Source organism: Sebastes umbrosus, chromosome 17 (genome assembly GCF_015220745.1).
Source record: "Sebastes umbrosus isolate fSebUmb1 chromosome 17, fSebUmb1.pri, whole genome shotgun sequence".
Lineage (NCBI taxonomy): Eukaryota > Metazoa > Chordata > Actinopteri > Perciformes > Sebastidae > Sebastes > Sebastes umbrosus.
The window spans coordinates 885,315-908,283 of record NC_051285.1 but is presented as its reverse complement, the minus strand read 5'-3'; the positions used below and the strand labels follow the sequence as shown (position 1 = coordinate 908,283).

Sequence of the window (22,969 nt, the reverse complement as noted above, 5' to 3'; positions counted from 1 at the left end):
TCACTCTGCAGGTACGCTCACCTGTCTGTCTGTCTGGTTCTCACTGCTTTCTGTCTTCTGTCTCTTCATACAATTAAACAAAACAATCCAATATTAATATTAATCAATATTAACATTTCACTTGCACAGTGTATACTCACTGTACTACTTTATAACTGTTATTATTACTTTCACCCTTAATTTACACCAGTTATAGGAATATTTCACATCACAGAAATACACATTTTCCAGAACATTTCCATGTGCATAATTTGCTTTAAGTTCTTTTTTATTCATATTAATGTGTTTGTTGCATATATTTTCTGTCAATTTGGCAGAGAAATCCCTTTATTTTTTATTTATTTTAAGACCTAACAACAGTCCAGTTGTAGGAATATTGACTGTAATAATACCAGAATCAGCCTTTAAAAACTCACTTTGTGTATTTTATGTTCAAATGTTGAATTTTATCATTAAAAACACCAAAATGACCAATAATTTGGTCATTAGAGACCCATAATATATATGGGTCTCTAATGACCAAATTATTTCCTAGAAATATATAACTTAGTACTAATTATGTGGAAAATAGTGACTGAACAAGCACATTTGATGATGAAATTTGTCCACATGCATGCAAACAAATAGATAATAAAATAGATAATAATATAATATAATAATATCCAATAACAAAATAAAAATGAATACTTACTTTGGTTTAAATTCAGCTGTTTTCTCAAGGATATTCATATTTATCCTATACATAGCCTAGGCTACTAGTTAGAGACCTGTAAAATAAAACTAAAAGCTTTTTTGTATATATTTTTTGGGAATATTTAACAGATGTTTCTGACTGTTGAACTCCGAACAGGAAGTTCCCTCATCAGGTGAACAATGAAAGAAGGAAGTAACTTTTAAGATGAAAGAGTGCAGTGTAGTTTCTCTCTGTGAGTGAGTGTCACGACGCCCACGCTAATACTAACTAACGCTCATTTCCAAGTCAAATATCAGAGAGGTAAACAAATGAGTTCTTATCAGAGACAGCTAGAGGATAATTCACCAAACACTGAATACATATTCAGGTTTACAACACAAGGTCATGAGATATGTCCACAGACTGAAGCTAACAGGTCTCAGGTCATGATGCAGACTGGACCGTTCATGTCTCCCTCTCCTCCTCACCAGCTGTGTCACCATCATGTCCGACGTGACGGCTTCCTGTCAGGAGTTTGAGGTGACCGTCCACACCTCACCTGGTCCCACCTGCGGAACCTTCAGCCACCTGTGGCTCAACCTGATTGGCTCTCAGGGGGAGACTCCGCCCATCAGCGTGAGCGAGGGCGACCATCACCTCCTGGCCGGGTCGGTGAGTTTCATCATGTCTTCCAAGAACATCAACAAACCTGAACCTGCTGTTCTCTTCAGCACTGAGATGAAGTTATAATATTTACAAAAGGACATGTCTTCCTCCGGTCCTGACAGTCGTGTCCGGTTCGTGTCCGGGCCAGCGTTCCTCTGGGTCATCTGGTTCTGGTCCAGCTTCGCCTGGAGGCTCGGACCGGGTTCCCCAGCCTGGACTGGCACTGCAGCCGGGTGGAGGTCCGCAGGCTGGCGGACGGACAGGCCGCGGAGGAAGGGCGAGGTGTGACGGGGGCGGGACCTGAAGTCCAGGTGTTCCTGTGTGACCGATGGCTGCGACCAGCGGACGGCGACGTGGAGCTGCGGAGCGGAAAGTGTACGTTAAATTTAAAAGTTCTACATACGATATCCAGAGTATTAAAGGTCCCATATCGTGCTCATTTTCAGGTTCATACTTGTATTTTATGTTTCTATTAGAACATGTTTACATGCTGTAATGTTCAAAAAACACTTTATTTTCCTCATACTGTCTGCCTGAATATACCTGTATTCACCCTCTGTCTGAAACGCTCCGTTTTAGCGCATTTTGACGGAATTGCAACAGAATTGCGTTGCTAGGCAACAGCTTGGGTCCATGTTTACTTCCTGTCAGCTGATGACATTCACATCCACTGCAACAGGAAATAAACTGGGACACATTTAGAATGTTTACGTTTAAAATTGTGTAAAGGATCTAAATATTGTAGATTTGTGACATCACAAATGGACAGAAATCCTGACAGCTTGTTTCAAATGCAGAGTTTCTGAATACGGGCTGTGTGTATTTCTCTGTGGATTGAGTGTTTCGATACTTTCACAGTATTTATATAGGACTTAAGCCTGCTTTATAATGAAAAATACATGAAAATCTCACTTTTTTACAATATGGGATCTTTAATATGGCATCAAACATTTACTAGGTAAAGATATAGAGGGGTATTGTTAGCGCTGTTAGCTGTGAACCGCCGACTCAGCTGTCGCCATGTTGAGAGCTGTGTGGAGGCAACAGAAATACTCCTAACAGGTCCCAGGTCATGATGTCATGCTAATATCATGATGTCATAATAACCATCGTTGCTCTGCAGTGTGTTTGCTGAAGGACGAGACAGAAGAGAAGCTGAAGCAGCAGCGACTCAGACAGCTGCAGCATCAACAGAAGCTCATCAGGTAAAACAGGAAACAGACACGTTTGGTATCTTTGAAGATGTGTGGAACTCACCTGAATCTGCAGTGAGATCATTTTATCACTCAGCAGTGAATATGACTCCTAATGGGAGCAGTGATGCTGGAAGGTTAGCTCAAAGTAATGGATAAACAGTTGAGTTCGCTAACTGACCTTCTAACAGATTGTTACCATAGCAACAAAGCTCTCTTCTCAGGCTTAGCCAGGTTGAGAGGTGGTGAAAAACAGATGATGCCATCTGCTACGACCTGGTCTTTGAGGATAGGACCGTTCATAGAGTTTCCATATAGAACAGACTCTCTGTAGTTTTGAGATATCCGTTCTCTTCTCATTGCAGATGGCGTACGTACGTGGACGGCGCTCCTCAGTGTGTCGACCTGAACAGTCCGTCTGAACTCGGGCCGAACCTCAGCTACACGCACAAGAGGTGAAGTCAACACACTGCGATGTAGCTTCTGACTGAAGTCTGGTCATAAAAACAGAAACAGACTCAGGACATGTTTGTCTCTTTGTCCTCAGTCCGGGAGCTAACGTCCACTATCTGAAAGGCTTCGCCGACCGCCTGGAGGCCTGGACCAGTTTCACAGAGCTGGAGACGTTTTTCGCCCTGAGCGGACACCAGAGCAACACCGCCAGTAAGACATGAAACAACATCAAACTGAATCTCACAGTGCTAGCGAACGTTAGCGCTTCGTGTTAGCCAACGTTAAGTGATGAATGGGAGGTTTGTTTGTCTCTCAGAGTTCGTGAAGGCTCACTGGACGGACGACTGGTATTTCGGCTACCAGTGTCTGAACGGCTGCAACCCTCTTCTGCTGCGTCAGACCCGCCTCCTCCCGCCAAACCTGTCCGTCACCTCCGACATGCTCCTCCCCTTCCTGCCCGGAGGCTCCTCCCTCCAGCAGGAGCTAGAGGTGTGCACGCCGCTCTCTGAACTCCAGCTGTTTCCAGCTGTGCACTTTAATGCAGCTGCTCTCTCTTGATGTTGACAGAGAGGAACCATTTACCTGTTGGACTACGAAGTGTTGGACGGCATCCCGGCCAACGTGATCAACGGGAAGCAGACGTATCTGTCCGCTCCGCTGTGCCTCCTCCACCTGAACGGGCAGGGACAGCTGGTCCCCATCGCCATCCAGGTGAGCTCCGACTTCCGTACTTAAGTTACCGAAGTTATTTAAACCAAATCGTGCTTGATCGGTTCCTAAGCCTAACTACAGTAAGTAGTTTTTTACTTAAGTTACGGCACTTCCGGTGTTACTTTGACCCAAAACACAATTTTTTTCTTAAGCTAGTTTTTGTCACGTAACTTTTGTACTTAAGTTACAACACTTCCGATTTTATTTTAACGCAAACCGCGATCTTTTCCTAAAGCTAGCTAAGTAGTTTTTGTCACGTAACTTTCGTACTTAAGTTACGCCACTTCCGAAGTTATTTTTACCCAAAACGCAACCTTTTCCTTAAGCTAGCTAAGTAGTTTTTGTCACGTAACTTCCGTACTTAAGTGACGCCACTTACGTTGTTATTTTAATCCAAACCGCGACCTTTTCCTAAAGCTAGCTAAATACTTTTTGTAACGTAACTTTCGTACTAATTTAAGCCATTTCTGAAGTTATTTTAACCCAAACTGCGATCTTTTCCAAAAGCTAACTAAGTAGTTTTTGTCACGTAACTTTTGTACTTAAGTTACGCCACTTCCGGTTTTATTTTAACCCAAACCACGATCTTTTCCTAAACCTAACTAAGTAGTTTTTCTCACGTAACTTTTGTACTTAAGTTAAAACACTTCTGGTGTTATTGTAACTCAAACCGTGATCTTTAACAGTAACTGTTAACTAAAGCAGATAAATGTAGTACAGTACTAATATATAATGGAAATACTTGCGTACATCAAGTACCTTAAATTTGGACTTAAGCACAGTACTTGAGTAAAAGTACTTTTTGTCCTCTTCAGTTGCAGCAGACGCCGGGCCCTCAGAACCCCGTCTTCCTGCCCTCTGACCCCGGCTGTGATTGGCTGCTGGCTAAGATTTGGGTTCGTAGTGCCGAGTTCCAGTGTCACCAGTTGGCCTCCCACTACCTGAGGACTCACATGCTGGGAGAGCTGTGCTGCGTGGCGACGCTGCGGCAGCTCCCACAGCTGCACCCACTGCACCAGGTGCACAAACTCACCTGTCCTCCGTTAATAATGGAATTAATACAACAGCTTCATTTACACAGTCTCTGATTGGTTGTTTTTGTGGACAGTTGCTGATGCCACACGTCAGGACGTCCCTCCAGATCAACATCCAGGCCCGAGCGTCGCTGCTGGCTGCTGGCGGGGTGTTCGATAAGGTTCATCCTCAGCTGTAACATCTGTATTATAGAGGGGGGGGGGGAGGGGGGGGTGGGGGGGGGGGCCGGGTGGTGCAGTTACTGTATGTGTTGTTGTCTTGGTCTCGTCCCTCCAGGCGTCAGGCTGTGGTCTGGAGGCGCTACCCGTCCTCCTGTCCCGGGGGTCAGAGAGGATTCATTATGGATCTCTGTGTGTCCCCGACGACCTGGTGCAGCGCGGCGTGGACAAACTGCCACAGAGCTACTACGCCCAGGACGCCCTGAGAGTCTGGGACGCACTGCACAGGTAAACAAACACACCCCGAACGCCCTGAGAGTCTGGAACGCACTGCACAGGTAAACTAACACACCCCGGACGCACTGAGAGTCTGGGACGCACTGCACAGGTAAACTAACACACCCAGGACGCACTGAGAGTCTGGGACGCACTGCACAGGTAAACAAATACACCCAGGACGCTCTGAGAGTCTGGGACGCACTGCACAGGTAAACAAACACACCCAGGACCCTCTGAGAGTCTGGGACGCACTGCACAGGTAAACTAACACACCCAGGACGCACTGAGAGTCTGGGATGCAAAAGTAAAGGGATAAAATGAATAACATTATATAAAAACAAATAAATAAATATAAATAAAAAATAATAATAAAAAAAATATATACATATAGAGAGAAAAAATTTTGTTTTATTTGGGAAGAATAAATTGTATTTAAAAAAATATATATTTATATATGTTTTGCATATAAATTACTCTCAGCTTGGCCCTTCAAGGAATAGCAAAATCAACAGAGAAAATAATAACAAAAAGTAAAGGGATAACTAAATAAAAAAATATATATATACATACAGAAAAAATGTAGTATTTAATTTGGAAAAAATAATTATATTTTTTAAAAATATTTATTTATTTATTTTTTGCATATGAATTACTCTTTTTAAATAATTTAAAATAGAGTATATGTGTGCAGGAATTGACGCCCAAAGCCAGTTGATTGACTGCTTGACCCTTTAAGGAATAGGAAAGGTGAAAGGATAAAAATAACATAATATAAAAATAAATAAATAAAATTAAATACATGTTATTTTAATATTTTATTTGCAAAAATATATATATATATTTTTAAAAATATACATAAATAAATATATACAGAAATAAATGAACAAATAAATGTGAAAATAAATGAAAATGCTTATCATTATTCTTTTATATTTTGGTATTTGTCTTTATATTTCCACATATATTTATTCTTTTTTTTATTCCTCTCTATATTTCCACATTTCTCTTCTTTCAGGAGATAATAAAGTGTGTTTATATTGTGTGTGTGTGTGTGTATGTGTTGCAGGTTCGTGGTCGGCTGGGTCGACCTGTACTACGGCGGAGACGATGAGGTGCAGCAGGACTCTGAGCTTCAACACTGGATCAGCGACATCAACACACACGGCTTCAGCCACAGATCATCAGGTCTGTCTATTTCAGAGGTCGATGATGTCGTAGAGAACAAACAGAGGATGTGAACTGTCTCCTGTCGTCCTCCAGGTTTCCCTCCGTCCCTCCACACCAAAGCACAAGTGTCAAAGTTCGTCACCATGATCATCTTCTCCTGTTCGGCTCTACACGCTGCCGTTAACTTCTCCCAGGTGGGTCGCTCACAGGACGCTCACGCGAGGTTTCTGACGTCTGATATAAAATTATCAGACTTAAAGACAAAGGTCAAACAAAGTTTTTTGTTTTTTTTCTATTAACTTATTTGTTTATTTAATTTATTATTATTACTTTTTTTTCTTTGTATTAATGTTATAAAAAAGTATCGGAGAGTACCCAAATGTAAGTACTTGTACTCGGTCTGAATAACAGTGGTATCGGTGCATCCCTAGCAGTAGACCAACATCTGGAAACACCTGGAGTTCCACTTTAAGACATTAAATCTGTTATTGACTTTCTAAACTCTCTCTCTCTCTCTCTCTCTCTCTCTCTCTCTCTCTCTTTGTGTCGTCCAGCTGGACTTCGCTCTCTGGATGCCCAACAGTCCGGCCTCCATGTTTCGTCCTCCGCCGCAGGTCAAAGGTTCGGTGACGGAGGACGACATCCTATCCTTCCTGCCGGACGTGAGCTCGACCTGTCGTATCCTGACGACGCTGACTGTGCTGTCGCAGCCCGCCGTCAACTTTGTGAGGCTCCGCCCACACCGTACCGTCTGCTGTGTGCTTTTAGTCCGAAGATTTTATGTTTAAGAATATCCCTTCAGAAAGCACTGATGATACTACCACTACTACTACTACAGTAGTACTACTATGTGTGTGTCTCCCCCTGCAGGTTCCTCTGTGTCACTACAAGGAGGCGGTCTTCAGAGATGGCGCCCACCGCCGGCTGCTGGAGGAGGTGCAGGCCGAGCTCAAGGTCATTTCTGATGACATCACAGAGCGCAACGGCCAGCTGGAGCTGCCGTATCCGTACCTCTGTCCCGCTCGCATCGAGAACAGCGTGGCCATTTAAATCTGCTTCTTCAGCATCATCCAACAACAGCTTCAAGATTCATCTTGTTTTTATCTTTTACTTCATCAGATCAGTTTGTTTTTTTACGATTATAAAAATGAGCCGATTATTAACTTTTCAACGGTAGTTTAAATCCTTTGAGATCCTCTGATTGATTTTTGTTATTTCTATAAAAATCAACCTGAAGAGAGATAACAGCGCTTTTATTTCAGTCTAAGCTTTATTTATTTAAATTATCAACTTGACTTGTTGAGTGTTAATCTGTGGCAGATTTGAATGAAGGTGTGAGTGAATCATTACGGAAATAAACTGTTATAAAAAAAACAAAAAACTTGTTTTGGAAATAATGTAAAACATGCTTAATTTGCAGTAAATGTGATATTGTATGCACAAACACTTTCATCACATTTCCAACACAGAAGCTGTGATTATTTCTTCTCGCTCATGTTGACCTTTGGAGGACGGAACCAGACAAAATAATAAATGAATCAATAAAAAAATACATGACTTGATAAATAAATGAATATGTCATTAAATGGAGTAAAAATAATATTTAAAAAAATGTAGACATGAATTATATGTATGTATAATTTACTGTCTTCAATGCACATTTTTACATTATAATTCACTGTCTTTAATGCACATTTTACATTATAATTTACTGTCTTTAATGCACATTTGTACAGTATAATGTAGTCTTTTTAAAGCACATTTCACATTATAATTCACTGTCTTCAATACACATTTTACATTATAATTTACAGTCTTTAATGCACATTTTTACATTATAATTTAGTCTTTTTAAAGCAAATTTTACATTATGATTGACAGTCTTTAATGCACATTTTTACAATATAATTTAGTCTTTTTAAATCACATTTTACATTATAATTTACTGTCTTTATTACACATTTTTACATTAGAATTTCACAGTCTTTAATGCACATTTTTACATTATAATTTAGTCTTTTTAAAGCACATTTTTACATTCTAATTCACTGTCTTTAATGCATGTTTTTACAATATAATTGAGTCTTTTTAAAGCACATTTTACATTATAATATACAGTCTGTGATGCACATTTTGCAAAATCTTACACTAAACATTTTGCAAATTAATTGACTAAATTACAACGTAATTAATTATTTTATTATTAATTATACAACAAATAAAATGAAAGTATTAATAATAATAATTTTGAAGTAGCAGGATAAAGCAGAAGCGTTGTGGTAAATACAGGAACATGATGTAGCTCTCTTCTGATTGGTCGATGGTAGATACGCTCGCTGTGACCAATCAGAGAGCAGCTGGTGGATATATAAAGCCGGTGTCGGCGCCATCTCAGCATATTTCTCTGTAACTCAACTTAGAAAGCAGCTAGAAGATGTCTGGACGCGGAAAAGGAGCGGGAAAGGTTCGAGCCAAGGCGAAGAGCCGCTCCTCTCGGGCCGGGCTTCAGTTCCCCGTCGGCCGTGTCCACAGACACTTGAGGAAGGGTAACTACGCCCAGCGTGTCGGTGCCGGAGCTCCGGTGTACCTGGCGGCGGTGCTGGAGTATCTGACCGCTGAGATCCTGGAGCTGGCCGGGAACGCTGCCCGCGACAACAAGAAGACCCGTATCATCCCCCGTCACCTGCAGCTGGCCGTCCGCAACGACGAGGAGCTCAACAAGCTGCTGGGCGGAGTGACCATCGCTCAGGGCGGCGTGCTGCCCAACATCCAGGCGGTCCTGCTGCCCAAGAAGGCCGAGAAGGCCAACAAGAAGTAGACTCCCGGAACAACAACAACAACAACAACAACGGCTCTTTTAAGAGCCACACACCCACAACTAGAGACAAACTCCTGATTTACTTTATATGATTGTTGACTTTGTTCGCTTTAACGTCGAAACACGAACTTTAATCACCACTATTACACTGTCTGGTGTAAATAACAGCGTTATGTTGAGTGTTGGTGGAGCAGCTCGATCCAGACTCCATTCAGAAAAGAAGCAATTTAAAAGTTGTTTGCTTGTCGTCTTGGTAACAGACCTGACAAAGCATGAATTCAAACTTTTTACAAATAAACATCATTATCTACATATTTTGGCATCTTTATTGATCCGCTTACAACAATGTTTCTATAATTTTCATGCCTAGATTACATTATGTTGACACAATGTTAGCTTAGCGTGGCATTGATCGACCCAGACTCAATACAGAAAACAAGCATTTTAAAAGTTGTTTGCCTGTCAACTTGCGGACAGACATGTCTAAGGATGGATTCAAACTTTTTACAAATCAGCATGGTTATGTTGTAATTTCGGCATCACTTTGATCAGACTATAACAACGTTTCTGCCGTGTTTGTCTAGATTACAACATGTTGACACAATGTTAGCCTAGCCTGATCCATCCAGACTCCATCCAGAAAACAAGCGTTTTAAAAGTTGTTTGCTTATCGTCTTGCAGACAGACTTGACAAAGCATGAATTCAAACTTTACAAATAAACATTATGTTGTTATTTCGGCATCATTTTGATCTGTTTACAACGTTTCTGCCGTTTTTATGCCTAAATTAGCTTAAACTAGCCTGGTACTGATCGATCCGAACTCCATTCAGAAAACAAGCAATTTAAAAGTTGTTTGCTTCTCATTTTGCAGACAGACCTGACAAAGCATGTATTCAGACTTTTTATAAATAAACATCATTATGTACATGTTTCGGCATATTTCTTGATCCGTTTACATCAATGTTTCTGCCGTATTTATGCCTAAATGACTTTATGTTGAGTGTTGATGGAGCAGCTACAATGTTAGCATAGCGATCGATCCAGACTCCATTCAGAAAACAAGTAATTTAAAAGTTGTTTGCTTGTTGTCATGGTAACAGACCTGACAAAACATGAATTCAGACTTTTTACAAATCAGCATCATTATGTAGTTATTTCGGCATCATTTTGACACGTTTATTGTGATTAAATCGATTAAAAATGACTCCTTTGTTCTCCTGACGTCATGTATTCATTTATAGAGATGGAGGGGAAGAGGCCCTGTGGGGTTCCTGTGTTAAGGATGAGGGTGGGTTTCCTACAGTGAGACAGATGTAAACGTATAACAAACACATGCAAACTTTACCTTGAACTCTGCAAACTGATTTCTCCAATATAATGACAACAGGTAAATGTATATTTTATTTTGTTCAGTTAAGCCTCCACATGTTCTACAGGCTCCTGATACTGACTGTGATCAGACGCATAATAACACTGAAATAAAAGAGTCATTCTCTAACTGTACATTTCATGTCCATTAATAATGATATTTTTTCAAAATATAAGGGAAAGCATATTATAAGATCAGACACATATTATGTGCACATTATGTTTCACTTTTAAATTATATAAATATCTCAGTTTATTAATGTCTGCAAAAAATATAATAAAAAATATTTTATATGTTTTTATCGCAATTAAATATTTCCATTGACAACCCTATAATACATAAATAAATACATAAAATCTAATATATAATAAATAAATTAGAAAATACATTTTAATAAAATAAATAAATAAATAAATACACTTTAGCTTGTCACGAAGGAGGTTAAATAACACTCCAAACTTGTGCGCTAAATTTTGGTGTGGAAAAACTGTCTGCAACTAATTGCGATTAAATATTTTAATCGATTGACAGCCCTAAAATAAATACATAAAATTGAATTAACAAAAAAATAAATGCAAACATAAATAAATACATAAAATCTAATATTTTAATAAATAAATTAGAAAATAAGTTTTTAAATAAATAAAAAAATACATTTTAGCTTGTCACAAAGGAGGATAAATAACGCTCCAAACTTGCGCTAAATTTTGGCGAGAAAAACTGTCTGCGTCTAATTGTGATTAAATATTTTAATCAATCGACAGCCCTAAAATAAATACATAAAATTGAGTAATTCATAAATAAATAAAAAAATAAATGCAAACATAAATAAATACATTTTAGCTTGTCATGAAGGAGGATAAATAATATAATAATATATAGAAAAAAAGTCTGAAACAAAGTCCAAAAAAAAAAGTCCTAAAGAAAGACAGAAGAAAAGTCTGATACTGGTATCATAGTAAAGCAGCATATTTGTCCACTCCCATGTGGATAAGAGTATTAAATACTTGACTAATCTCCCTTTAAGGTGTGCGATTAACTATTTTAAACGATTGACAGCCCTATTTTTTTACTTTTTTGTTTATGTGAAACGATCCTCCAATTATAGAACGACCCAAAAGGTGAATTCATCAAAGAAGAACTGTGTGTTTCTATCTCACCCGTTAAATAATACAGAAACATGATAATACATTAATATGTCATTTAAAGAAGCGTGGCCTGTAAACTCAGTTCTTCATCAGGACACGTTGCTTCTTCTTCCTGTTTAAATTAAAATGGTTTCAGCTTCTGTTTCAGGGAGATGAAGAGAAGCTGCCTCTTCCTCCTCCACCTTGTCCTTTCATCTCCTTGCATTCTTGCATCCTTGCATCCTTGCATCCTTCCCTCCTTGCTCCCTAGCTGACCGGATCCACCACCAGGACTTTACACTCCCTCTTGGCGATCTTGTCCAGCGACAGCAGCGATTTGTCCTGCGGCGGCAGGTAGAGTGGCCGGCCCACCGGAGAGCCAACGGGAGGAGTGATGGCCCGCCGCTCCATGGCGCTGCCCGTCCTGACGGGGGGGGGGGGGGGTGGGGGAGGGGGGGACGACATCACATCAGGTTTTGTGATGAGAACGTTTACGCAAACAATTTCTTACTAAAATATCTGTCATTGTTTTGTGTTGTTAATTGATTTACAATAATAAATATATATATATAAAGCAGCATATTTTTCCACTCCCATGTTGATAAGAGTATTAAATACTTGACTAATCTCCCTTTAAGGTACATTTAGAACAGATAGTAAATGATTGAAGAGACGATTTTATTTGAGATTAATCATGATTAACTATTTGAATTGATTGACAGCCCTAAAATAAATACATAAATAAATACATCAAATTTAATAATTAATAAATAAATTAGAAAATAAAAATAAATAAATACATAAATAAGTAAATCAAATTTAATAATTAATGAACAAATAATAAATCAAATTTAATAATTAATAAATAAATTAGAAAATACAATTTAAATAAATAAAAAACAAATGCAAAAATAAATAAATACTGTTTTATTTATTTAATTGTATCCCTCAGTACTTTCTGCCCCCTATTGTTAAAAAATCAGCTAAAATAAATGAATAAATAAAATGTGTAATTTGAACATTTCCCCGACTGTACAATGAAAGAAACAAAAACGAATGTCAACAAAATCATTTCCTATAATGTGACAGTAATTAGATGTCGTATTTGACTCATGTGTTTGATGGTGGCGGTACCTCATGATGTGGGATCGAGACGGCTGCTGGTGGGAGAAGGACTGGGATCGACCCAGACTGGCCTGGTGTCGGTCCAGCAGGTCTCGGAACGCCGGGCTGGACGGGCTGTTTTTACCTGAGTGGTGATGAGAGAACGCAGTAAATACAACATCTTCTATCTGAAGGTATGTGATGTGAAATATTCAGAGTTTATACCTGCGAAAAGTAATGAACTGTAATTTGTATATATATCCTATGAAGTCAATTTGTATGTAATCCAAAAAAAATTGTGAACCAGGAAGTATAAAAAGCGACAAAACGCCGCTTAGGGAGGAGGTCGGGGTGGATAGGTAGGTCTAAAAACAAAAACTGAAGTTTATTTTGAAAAGACTGGAGCTGAAATTGATGCTGGACATTCGTAGGAAAATAACCTTTCGTAAGATATCATACGAACCGTTGAAATGTTCAACATTTCTTTGACACATTTCCCCAAAATTCAAGGTGACAGATTTTGTATCTTTGGAAATAATTTAATATAAAATTCAGTGGGTTTGAACAAAGTTCAGACTAACAGGATATTTGTCTGTTAGTGATCCGTTTACTGATCCTCTGACCGGATCAACAACTTAGAATCAGATGGGAACGATAAAACCAGTCAGTTTGAGTAGATAAAGTAAAGATAAAGTGTGCATATGTCAATGTGTGTTCTTGTCATTGTGTCATTAGAGATGTTTTCTTGTTCTTACGTGAGAGCGGCCGGGCGTCAGGTGGAGGGTTGGACACCGAGGCCGTGAACTGGAGCTTCAGCTTCATGTGTTGACTGAGCTGCAGAGAGATGATGAAGGACGTGTTCAGTGTTCAGCTGTATATGAAACACTCTTCTCCGTCTTACTTCATGCATTAAATGTGTTTTTATTGCAGCTTGTACCTCGTAGAGTCCTGGTTTGAGGATCTGGAAGGCCACGCTGAAGGACAGAGTGCTGCCTTTCCGACAGTGGCCGAGGTTACTGAGAGGAGTGTGACAGACGACGGCCGCCAGCGACGCGTCGTCAACCTGACCTCGACCTGAACACACACACACACACACACACACACACACACACACACAGGTATGTGTTTAATGACATTCAGTGGAGGCTCTCGGGTCAAAAAACCTCTAAAACCAACTTTGGCCGTGTGGACCCTCGCCACCCTCCGATGTCACAAGCTTAAATCACGCTTTAACACTGAGAAGTGAAGACCGGACAAAACGTCTCAGTACGAGAGCACACTGACCGTCCGGAGTCCAGACGAGCCGTACGGCCAGGAAGTCCTGCAGGTTGTTGAGCAGAACGTATTTGACCTTGAAGTGTTCCTTCACCTTGACGGTGCTCGGACAGCTGGCCGTCATGACGAACCGAGGCTCGTCCAGACGGATACTGGGCAACCTGAGACAGAGAGAGAGAGAGAGAGAGAGAGAGAGAGAAGGTGTCAGAACATGGAAAGCTGTGAATATCAAGGAACAGTGATCACATTTTAACCCTTTAACACTCCGATGGCCTGCCGCTGGTGGCGCCCAGGCGACCGCCTACTTGGTGCGTACCTGTAGTGGGTGTAGATACAGTTGGTGAAAGGCATCTTGGGAGTTGACCACTGCAGCACAGCGACCAGAGGAACCTCCAGCCCCTGAAAATAAAACAATACACCAACAACAAACTGATGAAATAAAGGAAATAATGAGTCATGAAACACAGACCTGGAGCCAAATATCAACCAAAACTTTATTTAGTTTCCTTCTTCGTAATAAATAGATTTATGTTCTCTCTTTTCTTTGATAAATGCAACAACAGTCTGCTAACATTACACTCGAGTCCTCAACATACAGACACGATTGAAACGTTATTGTCACCCAGAGACACAAAGAAGACTAATTAATGAAGTAGGAAATGCTGATGATGCTTTTCAAATCACACTGGAGAAGTAATAAATCATGTTTTTTCGGAGTGCAACCAGATTGCAGCGGAGTTCTTTTTAGTGTCTTTTTAAAAACATAATTAACGTTATTTTAACCAGGACAGCCTGGCTGAGAATATATAATAATATAATATAATATAATATAATATAACAATAGACAACACAGGCCCCGACAGTGAGTCACAGATAACAGAAAAACACAACATCAGAGATGATATTCAACCAAACAAACAACATCCAAACCTCGTTGGAGTCGTCTTGCGGCATGTCGTTGAGGTGCAGCTGGAACAGGAAATCGTGCTCCTCCAAAGCGCTGAGCATGCTGGGAAGGCGGCAGGCCAGGCTGTCCACCCGGCAGAACGACGCCATGCCGACCTCACCGGACTGGTGGCTGCAGAGCACGACAGGAAGCAGTTTGAGGGCCATCAGATACCGTCACACTCATGCAGAAAGTGAGTTTTACACAACAAAACGTCATGTACGTGGAGCAGTGAAGGGGTTTATTTCACAACAATGACCCGCTAGCTGTACATTATCCCGCTTATTACACGGCTACTAATCCAAGAAATCAATATTTAGACACAAAAACGGTCTTCCAGAATGCAACCTCAGAACTGCGCCCATAGCAACGGTCTGTTATACATAGCAACGGTCTGTTATACATAGCAACGGTCTGTTACACGTAGCAACGGTCTGTTATACATAGCAACGGTCTGTTACACGTAGCAACGGTCTGTTATACATAGCAACGGTCTGTTACACGTAGCAACGGTCTGTTATACATAGCAACGGTCTGTTATACGTAGCAACGGTCTGTTATACATAGCAACGGTCTGTTACCTATAGCAACGGTCTATTATACATAGCAACGGTCTGTTATACATAGCAACGGTCTGTTACACGTAGCAACGGTCTGTTATACATAGCAACGGTCTGTTATATGTAGCAACGGTCTGTTATACATGGCAACGGTCTGTTACATATAGCAACGGTCTGTTATACATAGCAACGGTCTGTTACATATAGTAACGGTCTGTTATACATAGCAACGGTCTGTTATACATAGCAATGGTCTGTTACACGTAGCAACGGTCTGTTATACGTGGCAACGGTCTGTTATACATAGCAACGGTCTGTTACATATAGCAACGGTCTGTTATACATAGCAACGGTCTGTTATACATATCAACAGTCTGTTATACATAGCAACGGTCTGTTACACATAGCAACAGTCTGTTATACGTAGCAACAGTCTGTTATACGTAGCAACGGTCTGTTATACATAGCGACGGTCTGTTATATATTGCAACGGTCTGTTATACATAGCAACGGTCTGTTATACGTAGCAACGGCCTGTTATACGTAGCAACGGTCTGCTATACGTAGAAACGGTCTGTTATACGTAGCGAAAGTCTGTTATATATTGCAACGGTCTGTTATACATAGCAACGGTCTGTTATACGTAGCAACGGTCTGTTATACATAGCGACGGTCTGTTTTACATAGCAACGGTCTGTTATACGTAGCAACGGTCTGTTATACATAGTGACGGTCTGTTTTACATAGCAACGGTCTGTTATACATAGCAACGGTCTGTTATACATAGCGACGGTCTGTTTTACATAGCAACGGTCTGTTATACATAGTAACGGTCTGTTATACATAGCAACGGTCTGTTATACGTAGCGACAGTCTGTTATACGTAACAACGGTCTGTTATAAAGAAATAACAGACCATAGAACGCCGTGATTGACCAATCAGAATCGAGTATTCAACAAAGCCGTGTAATAGTGAAATATATTAAATAATATAACAAGTCAGAACCGAGCCTCGGGCGTCTGTACGTACCACACGTTGTCCACCAGCAGCACGGAGCCGTCTGGCATCATGGGGAGGTAGGAGGCGTTGAGGTTCGGTAAGATCCGAACATCCCGAACACTCACCTCCTCCTGAGAGGACTCATTCAACACTGAGAGGAGGACAAACAACCATCAGTATAGTATTATCTGTGGACTATAAACTATCACTGTAGTTAATTCATCACATAATCATCTGCATTCTATTTTAAAATAAAATCTGTTCTGATGAGGATTGATCTCTGACCTTTGAGGACGGCGAGGTGCTTCCCAGAGACGGTCATCTGCTTACAGCGGACGGTGGGAGGTGGCAGGACGGTCAGCGTGGTGCTCACTGAGGACGGTGAAAACACACATTAACTAACCAACGATCAGTTTCATTATCAACTCATCATTTAGTCTATGAAATGTAAAAAATAGTGAAAACAAGAAGCTGGAAGCAGAGAATATTCAGCTTTTTTCCAGGCGAAACCCGACCAACTTTACCGTCTTTCAGAGGCTTCAGCAGGTTCAGTTTTAAAGCTAGATATTTATGTTTTAATTAGCTTCTTGAGTGACAGCCCCCTCATTTGCATAATGATGCTGAAATGCATAAAAAAATGTAAAAATAAAATAAAAATAAACATAAAATAAATAAAAATAAATGCAAAAATGCAAAATAAATAAATACAAAATAAATACAAATAAATAAAGAAATAGAAATAAATAAAAGGTAAATGCAAAAATAAATTTAACAGAAGACTAAATAAATAAGGGAATTAATTCAAAGATAAATAAAGGAGCAAATTAAAACAGTAATATCAATTTATGTCACATTTTATTTATTAATTTAGTGTGTTAGTGTTGTACCCTGAGCCTTGAAGGTGTTCAGGTCGTGTCTGAAGGTGTGTGTTGGCTCTCGTTGCTGCAGGACGCTCAGGTAGCCGAGTTCCTGCACCTCAGCTTTCTCCGCCTCCTTCTTCCACACTGTGACCATCACCTGAACACAAACACAGAAGACAAATACTGTTGCAAGCTTCAACCTCACCGCTAGATACCACCAGATCCTTCACACTGCACCTTTAAATACTGTCAGGTATCTCCACAATGTAAGCTGAACTTTTGCTAGATGCAAACCCCAGATCAGCGTTTTGTGGTGAACCCAAGACCAGTTTTCTGGATCACATATGAGTTTGAAAACAGCGTTCACACTTTATCAAACGTCTCAAACTCTGAGTGAGGACGGACTCGGGTCAGTTAAAGCCCTATATCTAAAATGACCTCCTGACCTTGACTTTCAGGGTGCTGACGGGGAGTTTGTCCAGAGAGACGGTGAGGGGGAAGATCACTTCATCTGTCAAAACCACCGGCTCGTCCAGAGGAGACTGGAGACAAACATGGAGACATCATTAACATCAACAGCTCAGAAGCATTATGAATAAATGAAAAAGCTGCAATGTCTGATGTCAAACATGAGTAACGCCGCTGTACCTGAACAGGCGCCCTGCGGAACTCCCTCGCCGCCGTCCCAGACGAGTTGTGGATGAGCAGCGGCTTGCAGTCCCTGAAGCTCCGACACCGGGAGTCCACCCTGCTGCCGAGCGCTGCGATGGCCGCCTCCGCGGCCGCAATGTAGTCCTCCTCGCCGTCCTCGTTGGCCTCGTCCCCGCTGCTCTGATAGTCGTGGTGGTGGTGGTTGCCTCGATGGCGGCTACTTTCACCTGGACTCACGCTGGCCACGGCGCACAGAGAGCCGGCCAGCTCCCTCCACGCCCGGCTACTGGCCGACTCCGTCCCAAAACCGGCTGCAGCGCCATCACCGCCTCCTGCTGGAAAAATCACGTGCACTCAGTTAATAATGCTTGTGAGAATCTTCAGTGTTGGTTTGGTCCAATGTTTTACAGTGTTTAGCCCTGGTTTGGTCCAATATTTTGTGGGGTTCTGTCCTTGGTACGGTCCAGTATTCTCTGGGTTTTTAGCCCTGGTTTGGTCCAATGTTCTACAGTGTTTAGCCCAGGTTTGGTGCAGCATTTTACAGTGTTTTAGCCCCGGTTTGGTCCAATGTTTGGCCCAAAAAAACAAATATTGTTTAAGGATTTTAAAGTGCTCTCCAGGATGTGACATTTTATCAGATTGTTATTGATTATTTTACATATTCATTATTTAATGTTTATTTCTGATTTTGTATTTATTTTTTAAAAACAAATACAAATCAGTGTTGCACTTCATAGATTATATATAATTATATATATATGTATATATATATATGGTATATATATACTGTATATACATATATATACAGTTAATCTGAAATGTTACTTATATATATACATATACATATATATGTATATATATGTATAATAAGCATAATAAGGTTTTGTGTGAGAGCATGCATCATGTGAATATTATAGATATAAATAATAAACCATAGCATCACGTGATGCTGCAGCTCTCTTGATATAAACACAGTGTCTGCCTTTATCAGGATTATAGAGATATATCATCTTTAATATATTTAATATCCCCTCCTCCTCCTCTTACCGGGCCCGTGTTCGGTGGTCGGTGTGGTCCCGGTCCCGGTCCCGGTCCCGGTCCCGGTGTCTCTGCAGCGCAGCACCAGCAGGAACCGGACCGTCTCTCCCAGGTAAAGGTGACTCCTCCGGGGCAGAGTCCGGTACCGAGCCGGATCAGACAGGTCCGTGATGGGAACCGCCGGGAAATACATGAAGTACTCACACTGAGACTCCATCATCTGCACCATGACGACCAGCTGGAGGAGGACTGAGGAGGAGGAGGACCGGAGGATGCTGAGGAGGAGGAAACACACACTTCCTGTTGTCACTTTCACTATAAAAGCACCGACATTGTCTGAGTTACACAGAAACATTAGACCACTGCGCCTCATAGTGGACATTTTACAGTAGTGGAGACAAGTCATTTATACCTTCTATATTAACAAAACAGTCCCACATCACTGCTTAAAAGGTTACATATAATAATAATAATAATAATAATAATAATAATAATAATAATAATAATAATACAAAAATAAAAATAAATAAAACAATAATAATAATAATAATTAGGTACAATCAAAACACAGCGTAGGCCTAAACAATATGATAAATAAAATAATACAAAAAAATTGAGGGTTATCTTAGGCTTGAGCATTGATTGATTTATTTAAATTATTTATTTTAATTATCTGATTTATTTTAATTTTGTTTATTATAATAATGATAATAATAATAATAATAATAATTCAATTCAATTCAATTTATTTTTATATAGCGTCAAATCATAACAGAAGTTATCTCGAGACGCTTTATATATAGAGCAGGTCTTAGACCGTACATCATAGTTTAGAGACCCAACAATAATAATAATAATAATATTAATAAAAATAATAATAATAATAATAATAATAATAATTTTTTTTATTATGTATTTTAAAATATTGCATTATAATAAAAATAGGCATTAATACATTTGTTTACAAATGTATTTATTAATCTATGAATAAAATGGACTAAATTACAAAGTAATTCATTTTTTTACATTTTAATGGACAATAAAAACAAGAATTATAAAAATAATTTAATTAAATTTGTGTATCCAGTTATTTCTTTCTCTTTTTAAACTGTATTTTCAAATACATTTTTTTAAATTCCATTATATATTTATTAATTAATTAATGTATTTTTTAAATGATGAACATAGACTGTTTTTTTTCTGTGATTTTGTAAATCTCTTTTTCATTTTCACTATTATCGATGGATTAATATTTAATTTGTAAATTAATTTTATAATTCTTCTTTTTACTGCCCATTAAAATGTCAAATAATGAATTACTTTGAGTCCATTTATTCATAGATTAATAACTACATTTGTTAAAAAAAATGTATTAAGTTGTTTAATTTTCATTTCAACATGTTTTTAATGAGAAATTAAGAGAAATAACTGTTTTTTTAAAGACAGAGAAGAGGGAGCAGAGAGGCAGAGTGAAAAGGGGGATACGGCTGGTTAACTGGTAACCCGAAGTCCCTCTCAGCTCGTGATCTGCCCGGTAACAGCGTCATCGTCGGGCTGCTAGCTGCTAGCTGCTAGCTGCTAGCTGCTAGCTGCTAGCTGCTAGCTGCTAGCTGCTAGCTGCTAGCTGCTAGCTGCTAGCTGCTAGCTGCTAGCTGCTAGCTGCTAGCTGCTAGCTGCTAGCTGCTAGCTGCTAGCTGCTAGCTGCTAGCTGCTAGCTGCTAGCTGCTAGCTGCTAGCTGCTAGCTGCTAGCTGCTAGCTGCTAGCTGCTAGCTGCTAGCTGCTAGCTGCTAGCTGCTAGCTGCTAGCTGCTAGCTGCTAGCTGCTAGCTTAATCAGATGAACTCAACTTGTATTCTGTAAAAGGAGGAAACAACAAGAAGAGTTCAGATGTAAGTACAACTAACTAATAAGACCTATGGTTCAGCTTTGTGCAAATAAATAAATACAAAATAAATAAGTACTCTGTTTAGCTAGTTAACGACAGAAAACTACCAACCGTTACCGTAAAAAGCTCTATACAAACAGGACTATTTAAAGGTCCCATATTATAAAAGAGTGAGATTTTCATGTTTTTTTTATTATAAAGCAGGTTTAAGTTCTATATAAATACTGTGAAAGTATCGAAACACTCAATCCACAGGGAAATACACACTTGAAACTCTACATTTGAAACAAGCTGTCAGGATTTCTGTCCACTTGTGATGTCACAAATATACAATATTTAGATCCTTAACACAATTTTAAACATAAACATTATAAATGTGTCCCAGTTTATTTCCTGTTGCAGTGTATATGTGAATGACATCAGCAGACAGGAAGTACACATGGACCCAAGCTGTTGACTCGCAACGCAATTCCATTGCAATTCCGTTGAAATGAGCTAAAACGGAGTGTTTCAGACAGAGGGTGAATACAGGTATATTCAGACAGACATTATGAGGAAAATAAAGTGTTTTTTGAACATTACAGCATGTAAACATGTTTTAATAGTCGTGTATCACAGCTGTTACTCTGCACTATATTCAGTCTAACAGTTATCTTCTTCATCTTGTATTTTTATATCTGGTATATTTTTTTATTCTTTGTACTTTGCACTACTAACTTTTTTACTGCCTTTTTACTAACATGTTTTGCACTATGGAAGTGTGATGCTGGAAACTTGAATTTCCCTCGGGATTAATAAAGTTACTATCTATCTATCTATCTATCTAGTAGACACAAAATCCAAGTATGAACCAGAAAATGAGCATTATATAGGACCTTTAAGACAACTAACTAGGTAACTTAATAACCTTATAGCCGATAAACACACTTACACGGCTGAGGTTGGAAATGCCCAACAGGAAACATATCGAGTCCAAGATGTTGGACTTGCCACTGCCGTTGAGTCCTGTGATGGCGTTGAACAGCGGGTCGAAGCCGTTGATCTCCGTCCTCTTAGCGTAGGACTTAAATCCTTCAATAATGATAGACTTAATGGGACTATTTGTAACTTTCAGAAGTGTCTTGTTAACAGCTTCACCTGTTGACTTTGAGTCAACTAAAGTCAGCGTCCTGTTGCTGGCGCTTGTGCTCGCTCTACATAGACATGAAGGAGCATCGCTCAACACAGTGAGGAGACACACGTCAGCTAAAAGCACAATATCACTCTATATTTCAGCTGCTTGGCAGTAATGTTAGCTGACCAGACCAAGGTCTCTCCATGAATCAATGCTGATCCTAGTGTTGGCTTTTCCTGCCTCAGCCTCCCGACCGCGGCCGGAGGGAACGGGGGAGACGCCGGAGTTTTGGTGGGAGACGATAACGTTTCTCTCTGCGGAGCCCCGTCACTTCACAAGACACGGGAAACCTCTGTTGGTCTGGAGGAGCTGCAGCAGTTATTTCTGCACAAACGTCCACTGAACATTCACTAGATATTCTCAGAGCTAAACTAAGAGTGTGCTCCAATCCACGTACTTCCTGAAGTACACTTCAGTGTAGTGCACTGTGTGCACGCTGTACTTACTTGAGTAGTGTGTGTATTTCAGTGGGGTAGGGTCGTCCCAAATCGAATACTCTGCGGCGCACTTACCGGAAATGACGATCGCAACATTTGGCCGCGGCTCGCTACCCGCCAAAATAGCTTCTTCTTCTTCGGGGTTTTATGGCAGCTGGCATCCTTTGTGTTGCTGCTGCCTCCTTCAGGTTTTACTCGTCCGTTACCCTCAAAATATCTGCCTGCTTTGTTGAAGAAAACAATGAAAGCAGAGTCGAAATTACGTTTCCAACGTCGTCGCCTACAATGTGTCCTCCTGTTGGCTGAAAATGCACCGGTATGTTTATGTATTGTATTGTTCTATTCTTTTATCTACGTATGTTTGAATAGTGGTCGTGGTCCCGCCCCT

At 40.0% G+C, this 22,969-nt stretch overlaps 3 protein-coding genes and 1 long non-coding RNA gene across 6 annotated transcripts in view; 2 read left to right on the top strand and 2 right to left on the bottom strand.

Moving 5' to 3' along the window:
* The window catches only part of zgc:152891 (uncharacterized protein LOC767741 homolog), a 7,840-nt gene extending 111 nt beyond the window's left edge, over positions 1-7,729 (top strand). Inside the window, exons 1-15 of one of the 2 annotated variants that reach the window (XM_037747620.1) lie at positions 1-11; positions 1,165-1,345; positions 1,462-1,714; positions 2,463-2,544; positions 2,898-2,987; positions 3,080-3,195; positions 3,302-3,474; positions 3,553-3,696; positions 4,512-4,715; positions 4,805-4,891; positions 5,008-5,177; positions 6,235-6,353; positions 6,429-6,529; positions 6,890-7,060; positions 7,206-7,729. The exon at positions 1-11 is cut by the window's left edge and continues 111 nt beyond it. In XM_037747620.1, coding sequence (XP_037603548.1) covers positions 1,178-1,345; positions 1,462-1,714; positions 2,463-2,544; positions 2,898-2,987; positions 3,080-3,195; positions 3,302-3,474; positions 3,553-3,696; positions 4,512-4,715; positions 4,805-4,891; positions 5,008-5,177; positions 6,235-6,353; positions 6,429-6,529; positions 6,890-7,060; positions 7,206-7,385 — 2,058 coding nt within the window. In that variant the 5' untranslated portion in view covers positions 1-11; positions 1,165-1,177 and the 3' untranslated portion in view covers positions 7,386-7,729. Of the gene's footprint in view, positions 12-504; positions 1,346-1,461; positions 1,715-2,462; positions 2,545-2,897; positions 2,988-3,079; positions 3,196-3,301; positions 3,475-3,552; positions 3,697-4,511; positions 4,716-4,804; positions 4,892-5,007; positions 5,178-6,234; positions 6,354-6,428; positions 6,530-6,889; positions 7,061-7,205 lie in introns of those variants that run through there. The other variant, XM_037747619.1, reaches the window with a different exon arrangement.
* LOC119475166 lies at positions 2,260-2,981 on the bottom strand. The gene is made up of 2 exons (XR_005203728.1): positions 2,597-2,981; positions 2,260-2,470 (listed from the first exon to the last, which is right to left on the bottom strand). It is a non-coding gene; the product is annotated as an uncharacterized LOC119475166 (long non-coding RNA).
* A 986-nt stretch (positions 7,730-8,715) lies between the features above and the next one.
* Positions 8,716-9,467, top strand: LOC119476063 (late histone H2A.L3). The gene has a single exon (XM_037749247.1). It carries the CDS (start codon positions 8,770-8,772, stop codon positions 9,151-9,153), a length of 384 nt encoding a protein of 127 aa, XP_037605175.1. The 5' UTR covers positions 8,716-8,769; the 3' UTR covers positions 9,154-9,467.
* A 2,024-nt stretch (positions 9,468-11,491) lies between these two features.
* Positions 11,492-19,405, bottom strand: LOC119475218 (microtubule-associated protein 11-like). 2 transcript variants are annotated; one of them, XM_037747706.1, is made up of 13 exons: positions 19,095-19,405; positions 18,045-18,379; positions 17,843-17,938; positions 17,424-17,553; positions 16,822-16,908; positions 16,567-16,687; positions 14,961-15,108; positions 14,347-14,429; positions 14,040-14,191; positions 13,693-13,829; positions 13,511-13,589; positions 12,786-12,900; positions 11,492-12,075 (listed from the first exon to the last, which is right to left on the bottom strand). In XM_037747706.1, exons 1-13 carry the CDS (start codon positions 19,312-19,314, stop codon positions 11,919-11,921), a joined length of 1,860 nt encoding a protein of 619 aa, XP_037603634.1. In that variant the 5' UTR covers positions 19,315-19,405; the 3' UTR covers positions 11,492-11,918. The 2 variants fall into 2 exon arrangements, with proteins under 2 accessions (XP_037603634.1, XP_037603633.1); XM_037747705.1 differs by having other exon boundaries at positions 18,045-18,382; positions 19,095-19,384.
* Between the last annotated feature and the right edge of the window lie 3,564 nt (positions 19,406-22,969).

Bases quoted from the DNA above. Each gene is read 5' to 3' on its own strand.
- LOC119476063 (XM_037749247.1), top strand. From the start codon at position 8,770: ATGTCTGGACGCGGAAAAGGAGCGGGAAAGGTTCGAGCCAAGGCGAAG.
- LOC119475218 (XM_037747705.1), bottom strand. From the start codon at position 19,314: ATGGTGCAGATGATGGAGTCTCAGTGTGAGTACTTCATGTATTTCCCG. The intron at 14,192-14,346 runs GTACGCACCAAG...TCTCTGTCTCAG, and splicing joins TGTATCTACACCCACTACAG to GTTGCCCAGTATCCGTCTGG. The intron at 13,590-13,692 runs GTACAAGCTGCA...ATCTCTCTGCAG, and splicing joins TCAAACCAGGACTCTACGAG to CTCAGTCAACACATGAAGCT.